General features: G+C 38.7%; 1 protein-coding gene across 7 annotated transcripts in view; it reads left to right on the top strand.

Annotated features, from left to right (window-relative positions):
- Window positions 1-13,055, top strand: part of SH3GL3 (SH3 domain containing GRB2 like 3, endophilin A3) — a 138,243-nt gene extending 125,188 nt beyond the window's left edge. For all 7 annotated transcript variants that reach the window (XM_069098702.1, XM_069098706.1, XM_069098703.1 and 4 more), the window contains 3 exons: window positions 1,498-1,601; window positions 6,429-6,544; window positions 12,199-13,055. In XM_069098702.1, the coding sequence (XP_068954803.1) occupies window positions 1,498-1,601; window positions 6,429-6,544; window positions 12,199-12,404 (426 nt within the window). In that variant the 3' untranslated portion in view covers window positions 12,405-13,055. The remainder of the gene's footprint in view (window positions 1-1,497; window positions 1,602-6,428; window positions 6,545-12,198) is intronic.
- The last annotated feature ends 5,581 nt before the right edge of the window (window positions 13,056-18,636 follow it).

Genomic DNA, 18,636 nt, shown 5'->3' with positions numbered 1-18,636 from the left:
AACCAGAAACAGAATCTTTGGCCTCCTGACTCTCAGGAGATAAAGAACTGTAGCAGCATGTGGTCTAAGAGGAAAGATTAAAATACCTGAGGTGAATAAAGAGAAGCACCTAGTATTAGGGATTCAACTAAGAAAAGTCTTATCCTCACTAAATCTAGACTGGCTGCCACTGCCTAATTCGAATCCATTGTTTATTCATTTTCTTCCTTTACCTCTTAAATCTACAGTATAAACATCAAATAGCCTTTACAGGTCACCTGATTTACAGATCATTAGTACATTTTTTTCCCCAACATACTTGCTTGTGGCTAAGGGACAAAGGGAGACTAGAAGAGTTAATACACCTAGGAATAGCAGATGCTATAGTGTTCAAGTGTTGCTAAATTAGGGGATTATTATTAGCATAAAATCTTTGAATTGCAAGAAAGGTTAGTCCTTTAGTCCATTTTCTCACTCTGGAAATGAATATCTTTTACAAAATCCCTAAATAAATGGTTATCCTCTACTTGAAAATTCCTGTTGATGAGAAGTTCATCACTTAATCAGGCCCAATAAGTGCCTTATTGCTTAATTGTCCCCTTTTGGGATGGTTACAGTTATAAAGTTCTTAGCTAGAAACCAAACCTCTGTCAATGTACTAGCACCACCTATTGGTCCGAGTTCTGCTTTCTAAAATAATTTGAAACCAGTCCATTTCTTCTTATATGCAACAAACATTTGAATATTAGAAGACAACTTCAATGTCCTTCCTAAGTGATATCTTTTCCAGTCTAGTCATTTACAGTTTTTTTCAGTTGTTGGGTGTGTGACAAGATTACTTGCCATTTATCTTAGTATTGACAGAGTGGGTGGTCTGTAGTATCCCAGCCAATGCAATGAATGTACTGACTCTTGAAAAGGGGGAGAAGTTTAAATTCTGTTCCTTTCATTTAGTTGTACCAGAAAAAATATGTCATTTCCATGTCCTTGGGACCATATGAATTGGACACCCATAAATCTCTTTGGTCATGTAATATTTCATATTTCCCCTTCTCTATCTGAAGATAGGTGAATATATTTTGTTCCTGCCTCTGCTTAGACATTAAATACCTGTAGGAGACTTTCAGCACACATCTCCTTTAGCAAATTTAAATAGCATTTATAAGCTGGAATGCCTTTTCATGCAGTTATGTCCATGAGGTTTATAGATTAGAAACCTCCTGAAAATATTCTCTAATTTGAAAAACAGGCATTTTGTTGGGTTTACTATTAAATTTACAAATCATGAGTGAACTTGAATATCTCCTTACAAAGTAACCAGGAATTGTAAGATACTCTGACCTAGATCAGTATTTAGGTCTGCAGGATGAAGTAAGATGTGCCTGAATCATGCTGATTACCTGATGGGTTTCCTTTACGAATCATTGTTTTTGTTGCTAGTCTCATCATTTTCTGTTCTTGTCTCTGAAGCTGATATGCCATAAGATTCCATGAAATAATTCTTCTCTTCTGCCACAGATAGAGCAAGTTAGCCAGTTGGCAGTATTTATAGAAGCCGTGCTAGCCTACCACAAACAGTCCGCTGACATTTTGCAGGAGGTGCACAGGAAGTTACAGCACCGGTAAGAGCTGACCAATTAGTTAAAAACCTAAAATCTAAGATGTGCCACTTTTTTTCTTTTTTAGTATTTTGTTATTTTGAGAGATAGGTATTTTCATACGTGGTGGAGAGGGGAACCCTTTTGGGAGGAGCTACCCCATGTATCAGAACCCTTCCACTTGTTCCTTCTCTGCCTTGGGAGTATAAGGTTGTGCATTTGTTGTCTCTCTTCCACATTACCTGACCAGGCCCTTTCTAGTTATACAGTTTCACTGATGTCTTTCTTCTTCTTGCACATGTCCTCTTTTCTAGTAGGCTAGTCTGCTTTTTAAACCTACCACTCATCTTTTCATTGCCTTTTGATTTGTTTGTAATATTTATTCTTTCTTAAATATTCCACTGTGTTTCATAAGTTCCAGACATATGATCATTACCAGGATGTATGATTATGATGAAGCTGATGGTAGTATTCAGTCAGTATTAAGCACTTACTATATGCCAGGCAATGAACATTAGACATAAACATATAAAAATGAAACAACTCTTGCTGACAGAGGGCTGTGATGTTCAAATAAATTTTGATATGGATATGGTACTTTATAGTTGGATATATGCTTTCACATACATTATCTCATTTAACATTCTCATATTAGTTCTGAATTTTATTTGATTGACTCTCTGGGTTGAGTAGCCTGAGAAATGTACCTGTGGCTAGGACTGGGGAAAGGGATCTGAAGCATACCTGTTCCCCTATTTTTTTTTCCCTTTTATGATTAAAGCTGTTTCATCATCTAAGTATCTGACAAACAAACACAAATTTTGTACTCTGTCTGCTCTGGATTTGAGGTACCTTGGTTCTATTCCTAACATGGTTTCTGACTTGTAAAATAGCCATAAGCAAGTCATTTAACCTCTTGAGGATTTAGTTATTAAGCCTAAAGAATGGGGACTACCTTCTCTATCCTTTTCTGGAGAATAAGAAGACTGAGATGACATTTGGGAAGTAGTTTGAATTCCAGAGAAACTAGAAAGATATGCCTGACATTTGCCAAGAGGCTCATATTATATGTTTATTTAGATGACTCTAGGCTCCTTCCAGATTCTGAAGTTCCATCAGAGTTATTGCCCAAAGATTAAATTTTTAGTTTGGCATAACATTAAATATGTTTTGTTTTTTTGAAAATGAGTGATCCATATATAATATACATGATAATGCTCAATGAAATCAAGTATTGATTAATTACAACCCTTCATTGATGGACCATTTTGGATAACAGAAAGCTACTGATGAGTCTGTCAATGGGAATTTATTAAATACCTACTATTTACTAAAATCTCTCTCATTCATAGACACAGTATATATATTTGTATACATATATATGTTCGTAGACATAGTATATACATTATATATTTCACTGCATAATTGTCACAGATTTTATGTCAGATTTTCCACAGAAAAGTGAGGTGCGACCATTATGAGAAGCTTAAAAAAATTTGTGCTAGTATTACTTGTCTTTTGGTTTCTGCCAATCTTGCACCAACTTTTTACTTACTGAAAGCTCTTTCCGCAGCTCTTTTTTTCCATGCTGTTCAGTGAACACAATCACTTTCTGCATGAAGCCTGCATAATAGTTTTTATATTTACCCATAATCAGAAAGAAATGCTTCACATGTTAATGTATTGCTGGCAGATGAACTGTACAATTTAGCTAGTGAGGGAGGATGCAAGTCTTACTATATCATGTGACTTACTCATGGCAGCTTTACCTGCCTGCTCCCATTACACCTACAGCTCTCTTTTGGTTTGAGTGATGATACCATTAATACTGCAGTGCTCTAAACAAACCTCAGCTTTCAGAAATGTACTGACAATGCACATGCACTAAGAATTCCAGACTCGCAGAACACAAGACATAAACGTGTATCCATATGCCACTGGTAAATACATTGCTTCTCTGTTTACCTTTTAAGTGGTGTGACAGAAAGAATTATCCCACGCAATGATTATGTCCATTTTTCGATTTTAAAAAGACAGGGTGTGATAGTTATGCAGTGGTGACGATTATGTGGTGAAATATGGGACACAGAATGTTGTATGTGTATGTTTATATACATACATATACACAGTATAAACACAATATAATTTTAGGGGGGAAGGAACTCTTCAAAGGATTATTAAGAATAAATTTGAGGAAATTTCCACTTAGATTTGTGTCACACAGTAAAACATTGATATTTTAATTATTGACTAATTTAGAAAATACCTTCTTTGAGAGACACACAATTCCTGTCAACTTTTAGTAGTCCTGCCTTATTAGGAGACACTCATTCTTTTTCTTTTTAAAATTTTATTTTTTTTATATTTATTTTTTTCCAATTTATTTATTTATTTTTAGTTTTCAACATTCATTTCCACAAGATTTTGAGTTACACATTTTTTCTCCCCATCTTTTCCCTATGCCCACCCCAACATAGCGATCCTACTGAATATTCCTTCCCCCAATCTGTTCTCTCTCATATCCTCCCTCATCCCTCCCCGCCAACTTTCTAGTATTGAATGACCATATTTTTCCCTGAAGCATTATACTCAGTTTTGCAGGGTAGGTGATTCTTGGTTTTAATCCTAGCTCCTTTAACCTCCAGAATATTATATTCCAAGCCCTTTGAACCCTTAGTGTAGAAGCTGCTAGATTTTGTGTTATCCTGATTGTATTTCCACAATACTCAAGATTTTTTTTCCTGACTGCTTGTGGTATTTTCTCCTTGACTTGGGAACTCTGGAATCTGGCTATAATTCCTAGGAGTTTTCTTTTTGGGATCTTTTCAAAAAGCAATCAGTGAATTCTTTCAATTTCTGTTTTGCCCTCTGGTTCTAGAATATCAGGACAGTTTTGCTTGATAATTTCTTAAAAGATGGTGGCTATGCCCTTTTTTTGATCATGACTTTCAGATAGTCCAATAATTTTTAAATTATATCTCCTGGATCTTTTTTCCAGTTCAGTGGTTTTTCCAATGAGATATTTCACATTGCCTTCCATTTTTTTTTTTTCATTTGTTTGGATCTGTTTTATAGTATCTTGGTTTCTCATAAAGTCATTTGTTTCCATTTGCTCCAATCTAATTTTGAAGGAATTATTCTCTTTAATGAGTTTATGAAATTCCTTTTCCATCTGGCAAATTTGGCTTTTTAAGGCATTCTTCTCCTCACTGGCTTTTTGGGCCTCTTTTGCCATTTGGGTTAGTCTATTTTTTTTTAAAGCAATTGGGGTTAAGTAACTTGCTCAAGGTTACACGGCCAGTTATTTCTGGGTGTGGTGCTAAGTATCTGAGCCCAGATTCGATCCCTGGTCATCCCGACGCTGGGGCCAGTGCTCTTACTCACTGAGCCACCTGGCCGCCTCTAAGCAATTGGGTTTAAGTGACTTGCTCAAGGTTACATGGCCAAGTGTTTCTAGGTGGGTGCTAAGTGCCTGAGCCCGGATTCGATCTCCAGGTCATCCCGACACTGGGGCCGGTGCTCTTACTCGCTGTGCTATCTGGCCGCCCCGGGTTAGTCTATTTTTTAAGGTGTAATTTTCTTTAATATTATTGGGTCTCCTTTAGCAGGCTGTTGACTCACTTTTCATGATTTTCTTGCATAATTCTCATTTCTCTTTCCAATTTTTCCTCTACTTCTCTTACTTGGTTTTCAAAATCCTTTTTGAGCTCCTCCATGGCCTGTAACCAATTCATATTTTTCTTGGAGTCTTTTTGATGGAGGAGTTCTGACTTAGTTGTCTTCTTCCTGTTCTATGCTTTGATCCTTTTTGTCCCCCAAAAAAGGATTCTATGGTATGTTTGTGCTTCCTCTGATTGCTTATCTTGCTAGCCAATTACTTGACTTTTGAGCTCTTTGTAATGGTAGAACTCTGCTTCCACAATGGAGACAGCTATGTCCCAAATTGCTGGGATTTTTGCAGCTGCTGGAGCTATTAGGAGAGCTCCTTCTCTGCAGCCTGCACAAGCTCTAGCATACTGGTCACACACCCCAGGATCACTACCTAAAACTGTGATCCAGATCCAAGCAGGTTAAAGTAAGAGATTTTACCTTCTGAATGCGTGGTTCCCCTATAACCTGCAGGCCAGGAGCTCTGGAGGCAGCCACGTGACTGCAGTTGCTGCCACCAAGCCTCCGCCACTTCTTGCCTTGGACACAGGGGCTGGATCATGCTTTTTTCCAACCTGTTCCAACAGAGTTCCCCACTGACCTTTTACTTTCTCTTTGGTGTTTATGGGTTAAGAAGTCTGGAAACCACCACCGCTGCTGGTGCTTTACTCTCCTGAAGTTAAAAGTCTGCTCTGGCTGCTGCTGATCGGGGCTGCCCTGAGGCCAGAACCACCCGGCTCACATGGAACTGGGCTCATCTCCCAGTTCAGTGCCATGGACCCTTCCTGTTGGCCTGCCAGGCTGCCTTCAGCGGGAGAGTTGTTTCTCTCTGTTGCTTTGTGGGTTCTGTAGCTCTAAAATTTGTTTACAGTATTGGAGGTGGTGGGAGCTGGAGGCCTGCAGAGGTCCTGTTTTTACTCTGCCATCTTGGCTCTGCCCTGACACTCATTCTTAAAGACCAGTATGAACTAAATGAATTCTGGTAAACAGTAGAAAGAGCAAGCTTTGGAATGTAATTTATGTGAACAGTCAGCCCAGCTATCGTAGATCATTAGAGGATAGCATTTTGGGGGGTTTTTCAGAATAAATTTACCCAATCTTTTCCTAAATCAGTAATTAATGGCTGAATAGGATTAATATGTTCTTAAGGTCCTGTGTTTTCCATGATCATATGTTTTATGTATCTTAAAATATGTATTACAGAATACGTATATCAACTACTTTCTCTAATTATAATTACAAGCCAAAGACTGCATTCAAGCCTTTGAAAGTGGACAGTGAGTACAATGAAATTTCATTCCATTCTCCAGCAGATTCAGGTAAGGATGCAATTACACTTACCATTTGATTAGTCCAGAGAATAATTGTGTAACTGTTAAGCAAAACTTGTTCTATTCTTTTAGTCTTAATGTGGTGGCTGAATCCTTCTCATGTCAAAGGAAAATATCTACATATTTCTTCACATTAATATTGCTAGTTTGGAGGTTTTTATATGCCTTATATCTACTATATGTATACTACACACACACACACACACACACACATAATTTAACAAATTACCAACAGGAGATATCTCTTAACTTTACTTCCAGTGCTCCAGGGCCTTTTGATGTAGAATAGTCATCAACTTTTAAAGTCAGGCATACAAACAAGGGTATTGTTTATATTTGACCTAGACTATGATAGTAGTGTTTAATTTCTGAGTTCTCAGAAGTAGAGGATTTCAGAAACAGAACCTAGGAAAAGTTGTTCATGTGATTCCAAGGTAGAAGGGAAGGGTTACTAACTCTATAGTAAGGTATCTCAAAATAGATTATGCTACAGACCAGTGAATTATTTCAGTTCTTTATTGAATTCTTTGAATTGAACTCTAGCCTTTTCATTCTTAGGGTCAGAGCTCTGAGCAGCTTAGAGTACAGAGAAGGTGGCAGAGAATGGAGATGCAGGGAAAAAAAAGAAATAGAAAGAAGAGAAAGATTAAAAAAAAATTTTATAGAGGTTAAGAAGTAAGGACCTTTGTAATCCCTGTTACCAGAGAGACAGATTGGTGGATTTCTTGAGTTTAGGAGGTCTGAGCTGCAGTGAGCCAAGCCAGTTGGATTTCTGCACAAATTCCAGCACCATTTTGGTGAGCCTCCAAGAATAGGGGGCAACCTAGCCCAGGTCAGAAATGGAGCAAGTCAAAGTTCCCATATTGATCCCAGTCTTCTTCCCTGCCTCACCTCTCCCCCCCCCAAAAAAAAAGGGAAGAAGAAGACATTTAATAGTAAAGACTCTGGACCAGTAAAAACTTTCTATATGCTAATGATTAGGAAACAGTGCTTTATAAGCCTGGGTCTAGTGTCAAATTAGGGAACATTTTAGGAGGATATGCCATCTGACCTATGAACTTGGCTAGGACATAAAGTCCTTTGAGTTTTATTGCAAGTACAACTTGCATGCAAGCACATATGTACACAGAATAAAGTGGAACTTGATGCCCCATCATTCACTAATTTTTTATATTTATCTCATTAAAGAGCAAAGCTTTTTTTCCAGGAAACTGTTAAAGGAAGTTTAGTCTAATGTGTTGGAACTTACGTATACCAGGGAGCCTTCCTCAGGTGATGGAAAGAAGCTTTTTTTCAGAGAACATTAGATTGCTGAGTTGAGGGGAGGCCTTGTTCTACTTTATGGCCCCAGGCAGATAGAGATTGCACTGGAAGTGGGCTGTCAAGTGCTTCTTCACAGAGACCACAGTTGACATTGTTTTTATTACCTAGATTCACTGTGCAAAGGATTATTTTTCAGGAAGGCCTGGGGCCAATCACTAGAATCATCTTCTGCTATCTTCTACCCTTCTTCTGTGTACCTCAGTTTGTCCTGACTTTAATAGACTGCCTCCTGAATTGCCCTTGGCAATGGCAACCATTTAGAAACCAGCACATTTCATATCCATCTCCATTGGTCATGGCTGGAATGTGTGAGGTTGAAGGGGGCCTGTACTGTTTGTTTCTCAGGAACAGTTTCAGATGAAAATGACATTTTATAGTTGGCTTTAATGGGAAATTACTTTCCATTAGGATTCTGAATGATTTCCACAGAATGTTTATAAAGCAAAGAAAAAATGTCAAGCATTTCACTAACAATTCAAAGCGAAGCTGATGGGATCCTGCCAGAAATGGACTCCAAGAACATTTTCCTCATCATTTCTTCTTTCTAAGGAAAGAAAAGAATGTGGTCAATTAGGCAGTATGAATCCATCATTATAGTGAGATGGGACCATTGATAATATGAGTAAGCAGGACTGAAATGAAGCCTCTGTGTTGGTTAGATTATGAAAATGAACAGAGCATGACAAAAAATGGAGAAATCACATCTTGTAATGATGGATTGCAGGCAAAAGACCAGGTTAGGACTTGGCTAGGAAAAATGACCTACTGTCCAAACTCTGAGAGCGTACAGTCATGTTTGCCTCATCAGCATTCAGGAATATTTCTGTGCCAAACTTGAAGAGAAAAGGGGGAGGGAAAGCCATTAAGGTGTAATGGCTCTCTTTGCCCTCTCCTGAAAGAGCCCAGAAACCCTGTGTTTACTTCTCCTTCTACCTAGGACTTTAGAAAAGAAAATAACGTAGGAGTTTGTGGGCTATACTTTCCTTATTCCACAAATATGTAGGTCTTTCCAGGCTCTTCAGTATTCATTTCCCATTTGTGACACAGTGGAAAGAATACCAAATCGAGTCAGAAAACCTGGCTTCAATGCTGAGCCACTGATTAGTGGTGAGATCTCTAGGAAATCACTTTATTTATCTGAGCATCAGTTTTCTAATCTTTTCACCTGTCTGTACCTTATAGGGTTGTTTTGGGATGATATATAGGAAATGCTTTGAAAACTTTCAGACCTTTACAGATGTAAGGTACTATAGGATTAATCATTTTTTTTGTAAGCCCATTCATTCTCAAAGTTTTGAATGGTTCCCAGCATATATCATCTTTAGTATATCTTAATAGATTAGAAAAAATGCCTAACTAGTATGACTAGTAAATCAAACATACCATAAGAGAGGATAGACATTGGGCTCACGAAAGGAACACAGAACTTGGAATCACAAGGCATGAGTTCAGATCTTGGTTGTGCAACATAATGCATTTCTGAGCCTCAGTTTCTTCATCAGTAAAATGGGTGGATTGGATTAGATGACCTCTAAGCTGTCTTCAGGTTGTGATGCTCAGAAGATTTTTATGGTAGAAAAAGAACCAACAATACAGTGAAAGTTTAGAGGCATTATAAACAAATCATAATTAGGTTGCAAAATAATTATAAGATGAAAGAGACTTTAAAAGATTAAGTTGCTAGAAACTCTTTAATTAAAGCGTATTACAACTGGAAAAAGTCTTTCCTGTGGCAGTCTTGTAGGTTGTCTGAAAGCAGAATGGTATGATGGAGAGAGAGCACAGCACTAGGAGGTGGGGAACTCTGCCTTTTAGTCTTTTCCCAGCCACTAACTAGCTGTGTGGCCCCTCTGCCTCAGTGCCTACTTCTCTAGAGTCAGGGACTTGACCTGGCTGATCTCTGAGGTAATTTTCAGATGATTTTGTGTCTGTTACAATCAGATGCTTCCCAATGTTACTGAATATTTTTTGGCCCTTAATTTCCCCATGTTCCTCTTCTTTCATTTTCAAACAGTAGAATTAATTGTTCATTGAGCTATCTAAATGAGCAGATTTCTAAAATATACATTTAATAACATATACATTTATACATTATACATATGTGAATATGCATTCACAAAATATACACTTTCTCTTTTTATTAGGTGTGTTTTATGTGGGAAAAGATAAATTTTTGAACTTTATCATTCCTAGTAGCTAGTGCAATGCTCAGCACGTGTACGACTCAATAGATAATTGTTTAGTGATATTTAAGATGTTACAGACTTGTCTAGGGAAGCCCCAGTCATGCAGCAGCAATACTGAGGAACAAGCTCTGAATCTAGGGTCAGAGAGCCTGGTTTTAAATCCCACCAGTGCCATTTATTACCTGCATTACTTTGGGCAAGTCCTTTGTTTATTTCTGGTCTTTAGTTTCCTCCTCTGTAAAATGAGGGAGTTGGACTCAGTGGCCTCTGAGGTCATCCGTGATCCCATGACGTGATGGCCTTAGAGATGTGTTCTAACTTTAGAGTAGTCATTTCATAATTGGCAGATGTTTGTTGTATTCACTAGTTAGGGAGCAGTCCATACTCCCTCACATCCCATCACTTTTATACTCTGTATCAGCAAGCACCCCAGCGTCCCCAGGGTGGCTGCCAACACAGGTTCTTAGATCTGCTTTGTTAAAGGAAAGCAACTCAAAATGGGTTAACAAGCTTACTTTAATCAGTCAAATATGTATCGTTTACCTAGTTCAGGGGAAAGAGGTCAGCACCCCGAACTTCAGAGTAGACAGACAGAATTATCAAGACAGAGAAACAGATCAAATAGACAGGTTTCCAAACTATCCAACCATTACATCCATACCAAATCAACATCTGGGTTTTTCAAAGCCAGGGGGGCTCTCAACAATGGCTTCTCAGAGTCTCATCTGATCAAATCACAGAACATTTCTCAAAGTGAGCCCCAAAGCAAAGCCTCACATCAGGTATTATATAGCCTTCTCCTGGGTCAGAGAATGTAACCACCCTCTTGACCCACTGCCCAATCACACAGCATCAATGTGTGGGCATTCCTGAAAACCAAGCCTCTTGCCACAGGCTCCATGTGACCACATTCAGCCTATTAGTAGGTAGAGTGTATTTGCAACTCAAGGAAGGTTCTCAGAGTCTCTTAAGCCTACCAAAGGGCCTAAGTGCAGGGAAGATCTTTAAGTTTGCATTTGCATTACACACTTGGGGTCTTTTCATTTCCTCCCTGCCCCCTAGACAGTCTTACCTGTGTGAAGACTGAGTACTTGAGATTATGTCAGTCAGACCCTTCTTTGTTTGGCTCTTCATGGTGCTCTCCAGTACTGATATGTAGCCCCTGTGAGGACTGGGGACTGATCCACCCTCATCCTGTGTTCACACAGAGCCTGGCTCACAGGCCCAACTCTGAGTCTGCCATATCTGCCAGGTTCTACACCATTCGCTTTTATACTCACAGCAGATCGTTCATCTGGTCCCACCTGAGCAACACTCAAGGGACATCCTGTCAGTCTTTCTGTGATATCCAGACACACTGGCATGTGCCACTTCAGGGCTCCAACCTGATAATTTCCTATCATTCCACAGTGAGAACACACTGACACACACTAACCACACACTGAACATGCCCCATATCATAGTCTTATCATTAGCTTGTTCACAGTAACCATGACGTAGGGTCCACAGGGTTTTAAACTGCTTTTCCTCAAGTACAGAAAGAACAGCATCATCAGGAGCTTCTCTTCCCTCAAGTTAGGGCATCATTCTTTCTCCCCATTCTGGCTCCTTTTAAAAGGATTTACATGGTAATAGCTGGTCCAAGACTAAGCTTGTTATAGAATCTTCACATCTGCTCTCTTCTTAGCCTGATGTGTCCACAAGACAGTATGTATAGTATAGAGGAGCTTGGGTCCTGGAGTCCAGCACAGTGGGAGGAGAAAGAATTATGATATACAAGTCTCTGTTGGGTAAGGGTTCAAGACCTGGGATATTAGCTTGGTCCAAGAAAGAGTAGGAATGTAACTGTAGGCAGTGAGGTCAGAGTTACAAGAGTGGCCCAAGTGAGCAAGGGACGGATGACCTTTGTTCTGTCTCCTGTTTGTATACCTTCCTGGATATGGGTTGTACCTTAAATATTGACTGTAGGCAGAAGAATCTCACAGATTTGTAGAGAAATCTTGCCAGAGACTGAGGTAAAAACAAAGATGGCAGGTAGTATTAGCTCACACCTGCCTGCATTTTGTTAATTCCCTCTGACTAATATATTTGCCTTTTTAATGAACCCTTTTTATTTCCATGCAACTTGGGCAGGTCCTACGATTCTCCTGGATCGTCCATGCTGTCGTGCTGTCTATGACTTTGTTCCTGAAAGTGAAGGAGAACTTGGATTTAAAGAAGGGGACATCATTACATTAACCAATCAAATAGATGAAAACTGGTATGAAGGAATATTCCAGGGGAAATCTGGATTCTTCCCCGTTAATTTTGTCTCTGTGCTAGTGCCTTTGTCTTATTAAGTTTGTCATTCCAACTGTGGACCTCAGTTTGTGACTGAAATGATTTCACCCAAGTGTTCTCTTAGTGTGGCATTCTGTGAAAGCCCTGATATATTTGACCGACTAAATGACTTTTGTATGTGTGTTCTCTTTTTAATGAGTTTTGTATTTGTATAAATATTTTACCTTTTTGGCCATTTGGAAGTGCAATTTTCATTTTTTGCTTTGTCTCTTCAAGGTCACTGGTTAGATATGTATGGATCCTGTTTTTTTTTTTTGAGTACACATTGCAGAAAGTCTTGGCTAGTTTTCGTTGTCTGTTAGTTGCAATGACTCTTGCAAACAAAATATAAAGCTAAAAAGCCAGTTTCACCAAGTTACTGAGGCCATCGAGTCTTTCATTCATCATAATGTAACTTATCTGTTAACAGCCTAATAAATATTGCTCATTCCATGGAGTCAAAAGTCAAAGTTTGGTGTCCTCAGCAATACTAAGATGCTTTTGTACAGAATACAGTCCTCAGTTTGTAGCCTATTCTAGTTTACTGAGGCTGACCCAGCTTAATAAATATTAGAGAAAAAATGCCTTTTCATCATTTATGTAAATGCATCATTTATGTAAATCTTTATGTAAATGATTTTCTTTTGCAGATTAAAGTGGTTTTGGAAATGCCTGTGGGTCTTTTTTATAAAAAAAAAATCACCCTTTACCTACTTAATCCAGTTATTGTAATGTTTTCTTTATACTTCATGGTGGGGGTTGGGGGGTGGGAAATGGAAGGAAAGCTTCCAAGTGAGGCATCCTAAACTGGGTATTGGAATGGGCTTGTGGGCAGAAGTGCTGGAGTGAATCAAATAATTGGGCACAGATGTAGTTTACCAGGGAAAATTTCACAAGGGCAGGAATATCTTAAGTATGGATCTGAATGATAGACAGGGATGTGGCTTATCACGGGGAGACAAAGTCAGTGACCTAAAGTTTGGAGTAAATAAGAAGTAGGGCAAAGTACAAAAGTTTTGTCTCACGAAAATAGAGAATTCAGGCATTGTTTTAAAGGGGAAGAAGGGTTTTGGAGTTAGTGGAGCTGAGGAAGGGACCCAGTCCATGGATGTCTGGAGGTCCAATCCAATGAGTGCTTATGATGCAAGAAGCAATTAAAAATCCCTTTTAGGTTTCTACCATGACCAAAACAACATTTTTGATTAGAGGTTCTTAACCTGGAATGCTTGAGTAAATTTCATACAATCCATGATATATATTTTTTTTAACATTTTGATAACTATTTCAGTGATCATTTCCTTTGTAATCCCATATAGTTTATTCATTAAAAAAATTATTATGAGAAAGGAGGACATTAGTTTCACCAAATTGCCAAAGGGGTCAATGAAACAACAGCCAAAAATGGTTGACTGGATGATTATTTCAACCTGTGTGTCAGATAAATTGAAGTGTTAAGAGACTGGAGTAATGTACTAGAGAGAGCACTGAACCTGGAATTATAAAACCTAAATTTGAATCTTGGCTCTACTTCCTGCTTCTTTGATCATGGGCAAATCACTGGCCCTGGTGGACTGCTGTTTGAGAGATCTCACATCTCTGAGGTCCTTTCTACTTCTTTGTTGTATGAATTAGTAGGTACCAGCCCTGCCTACCTAACAGGGTTTTGGGGAACATCGGATAAGTTAATTGTAAATGAAAGACTGCAAACTCTAAAGACAAACTAAATGTAAAAGGCTATGACAGGGAGAGGTAAACTGCAAACAGATTCAGGAAGATGTGAGAGATTGATGCACTGATGATTTAATTTATCTTCACAAAAGAGATGAAGTAAGCTTGTACCTTCTTGTTTTTAAGAGGGGAAGAGATAATCAAGAGAAACACCTAAGGAAGGAAAAAAGCATTTAGTCTTCTTAGGATGCATTAAATGCTTATTTTGATTTTTATGCCTAAGCTGCTACAATTCAGGAAGCTTCACTGTCTCTCTTGGTTACCTATCTATCCCCCATGCCATCTACCGTGTTTCCCCAATAATAAGACACTGTCTTATTATTTTTTGGGACAGAAAAACACCAGAGGGCTTATTTTCAGGGGAGGGCTTATTTTAATGAACATTGACAGCAATTTTAATAAACAGGTAAATGTGAACAAAAAAATATACCTTTATTCAATAAGCAAATCACTGGGGAAGAACAGGATGACGCACTCACTGCTGCAGCTCTGATTGGATGCAGCTCGGAGCGCGGCGTGCGTTTCGGGGGGGGGGACGGTGCATACAGAGGGTACCATAATGTAGTGCAGGGGATCACCTTCACTACAGTAGCAATCTCAATAGGGCTTATTTTCGGGGGAGGGCTTATTTTAGAGGAATCTTACACAGTAAGGGGAGGGCTTATTTTCGGGATAGGTCTTATTATCGGGGAAACACGGTAGCTAGCAACCCAAAAATGTGGGAGAAGAAATACCACTTTTTTTCCTTTCCAGTGCAGCTTTGGGTTTTGGCACTGCCAACTGTCGGCTTCTTCCCACACCTAGACATTTCCACATTTGCGGGTGGTGTGAGACAGATGGCTACAAGTGTACGTAATGGAAGCCATAGCAGTAATGCTGTGGAATAACAAGGAAATGGGCTGCCTTCAACTTCACACTTGCAAAAATGCCTTAATTTCTTTGAAATGAGATGCCCCAAATCAGGTTACAGTTCACACTTAAGATGCTTGAACTGCGAAGGTTTATATGAACTGTCTCAAACCAGCCTGCATCCTCTGGAAGCAGAGCAAACACTACAGGCGACTTTCCCATGCTTGAATATCTAAACTTTTCTTCTTAACCTGGCTATATTCTGTACTGCAAGAGGGAAAAAATGATAGGTGAAAGACATGGTTGTCAAAACAGACAAAATGAACTCCAATAATCAAATATTTCCTGATACATCTTTACTCTAGAAGAGTGTTTGCATCTGCACCAGCTTTATAACTTTAAGCATCAACATCCAACCACATGAAATTACAGATGACTAAAATGCTTTCCCATTGCTCCATGTGATTGCAAGAACATTGGTCTCAGAAATGGTTAAAGAATTTGTTCCTTAGAAAATTTAGATGAATTTTCACTAGATGAGAATGACATTTTTATTCTAGTAACTTTAAATTGAAAACCTCAAAAGACCAAAGCTCTTCATTTTTAATGTGATATAATGAAAACATTGTACCAGTAGGAAGGTGGCCCAGTTTTTAGTACCAGCTTTGCCACCACCCAAAGCAAGCCAGTTGAACTCTCTGGGTCTCTTCTTCACCATGTATAAAATGGATGGGTAGGACTAGCTTGCATGAAGTCCGTGAATTTATTTTTTAAAATATATTTTGAAATATGTATTTCAATAGAATTGCTTTCCTTTGTAATAATATGCATTTTATTTTATGCACTTAAGAACATTATTCTAGAGAAGGGGTTTCTAGACTTCACCAGACTGCCAGTGGGGCCCATGACACAAAAGTGGTTAAGAACCCCTGGACCAAATGGTCTCTCTAGTTCCCACGCTAAAAACTGTAGTTATAACTATGAATATTATAAACATTAGACTAATACTACTGATAGCTTTGGCATGCTGTTTCATGCCAACCTATTTTGTTATTTCTGAATTTGTTGCCCATAGAACTCTATACTGTTTAACATTTTTATAAATAATATGAAAGTGAGATTGAACAGTCCAATATCTACTTTTCCAGATGAATGGCTAAGGTCTCTTGGGTAGGGAAATATGAAGTTGATGAGGATATACTGCAGGATGATCTCACCAGGTAATGTGAGTAGGCAAAGCAAAGATGAATTTCAGTATGGATAAATGTGGTATGGTATAGAGGATATGAAGGTAGATCTGAGACTGACTCCTGCTTCTGACCCTATCACACACACAGAATTTGAGAGATGACAGAGATCTGAGAGCCCACTTAGTCCAACTTGCACCCAGAAGGAATATCCATTATAGCATAACCAAGCCTCTGTCAGAAGACCTCTAAGGAGAGAGAACCCATCCCCTCTCACGACCATGGGCAGGTCACCAAGTCTCCAAGCCTCAGCTCCTTCATTTAATCAGGGAATTAGACCAGGTGAACTCTGAAGAGGACCCTTTGTCTGTCAAAATCTTGTGATCCTATGAGTATGAGAAGCATTATCCTATGAGCATTTTGGGGAAAAATAACATAAACCCCATTTGCAAGATGATGGGCTCTGGATGACCTTAGAAAACTAAAGAATCTAGGAGTTAACTGTAGATTTCTCTAAGGATGTCAGTTGGCCTGACATGCAACTATTTCCCCACTCCACACCTTCCAATAAAACCCCAAATCAGAATCTGGACGTCATGGAAGACAATGAAAAGACAAGAGAAAAAGAGCATCTTAAATTTTCACAAAAATTTAAGTCCAAAGGCCTGTGATTTCATGGGTATTCTCACCACCAAAACTGATCACAGCTCACCCCCACCCCCTACTCTCTCCCCTTCCTTCCAATATATTTTATGCAGTTAAAAACATTTTTCTGAAAAATAGAAGATAGGTTTTATCAGACTGCCAAAGAACCCTTTCTTTTTCCATAATCAGCAAAAAGTTAAGATCCTAAGGCTAGGAGATGCTCTTCCAGAATGTCATGGCTGAAAAATATATTACTGTCTGGACAATCCAGTAATCTGGGTTTGTTTATTTTTTCAAATTGGACTAGTTCTGAAATGACAGACACACAGATCCTCATCAAGACTCTAGTTAGACCTCTTGAGCTCACATCCAGCTAGTATAGCCTTGAAGAATCCAAGGCTACTGCCATTTGATAATGCCTTGGTGTAGAATTGGGTGGGGAGAACATCCCAAGTAGAAATAACCAGTTTTAAGAAGTTGCTGTTCTTTCGTCCTAGAAACATCACTCCTTTAGCTAGTTTAATTACTGCAATAAGGCTGCTACAATATATTTACAAGGAGAGACGACATACTTCTAAATTGATCTTCTAGATGGTGCAGAAAGGTCATGGTTATCTATGATATGGTCCTTGGATTACCGGGGGAGAATATGTTGCATTTTTTAAATGACTATAATTTCCATCTCTCCCTGAGCCATAATGAGGAATGCTTTCAGTCAGAACAAAACAAGTTTTTTGGTTTTTTTTTTTGTTTTGTTTTTAAGGGAAGGAGAGAAGGAAGATGGGAGACAATGGTGATACAAATGAACCAAATTTTGGGTTCAGTAACATAGGGAGAGGGAGATCTGCTTAACCTTCATCTACTCAGACGGAAAGGAAGTCCATGGATTGTAGTGGCCCTTAATGTGCTTCCTGATGGGGTGAGGTCCACAGCAGTGGACTGTGAGGCAGTCAACTTCCAGATGTTGGTGCGTTGGGGCACTGACTGTGCCCTGTGTGCTAGACTGCCCCCCATCCTATCTCACCTCCACCTCTGAGAGTTCTTGTTTCTTTTAAAAACTGCTCAATACACTCAAAACACTGAGCTTCCTTATAAACTATGATGATTAAACTAGTTTAACCAGTGCTCTGTATAATAGTAGGTGCTTAATAAATGTTTACTGAATCGAATTAGACTCACAGCTTTTCTGTTTGCAGTAGATGGACTTTATATTTGAAAGGGAATTTGTGGGAATTCTTTACATGTTTGACTTCATCATCACATAGGGCAGTCCAGTTAATTCTGTTTTGGGTGTTTAGAATGAAGGCTTAACTTAAAGGAGTCCCGTTTTGGAAATAAACACATTGTTATAATGATTTAAAGACGACTATTGGGGGGGGTACGATTTAGAAAATTCATAATATATGTATAAATACTTGCATCAAACCAGCCAGCCTTTTTTTAATCAGCTGAAGTTATTGTTCAGATACTTTTTGTATCTTGTTGCTGAAAATATTTTTGCATTTCAGCATATCAAGTTACAGTAAAGTTATTAGCATAAAAAAACTGCTCAAGTGACATCTTCCTCGTGAAGTCTTTCCTGATCTCCCCCCCTACCCCCAGCTTCTAATGCCCTTCAAAAAATATTTTAGTACTTATTTTTTAAGTTTCACATACACTTATTTATGTTTTCCTCTAGAGAATGTAAATTCCTGGAGAGCAAGCCTTGTTTCACTTTTGTCTCTGTATCCCCAACTCCTAGAATAGGACTTTGCACACAATAGATGCTTAATAAATGCTGATGATCGACTTGAACAAAGCTGTCAGACATCCTAAATTTTCTCCTAAATGGCAGCCTCACTGC

The sequence above is a fragment of the Petaurus breviceps genome, unplaced genomic scaffold (assembly GCF_028583685.1).
Source record: "Petaurus breviceps papuanus isolate PSGF00001 unplaced genomic scaffold, PetGlider_PUasm1.0 37, whole genome shotgun sequence".
Taxonomy (NCBI): domain Eukaryota; kingdom Metazoa; phylum Chordata; class Mammalia; order Diprotodontia; family Petauridae; genus Petaurus; species Petaurus breviceps.
Note: the sequence above shows the minus strand (reverse complement) of the source record. Positions and strands in the feature narration are given on the sequence as shown.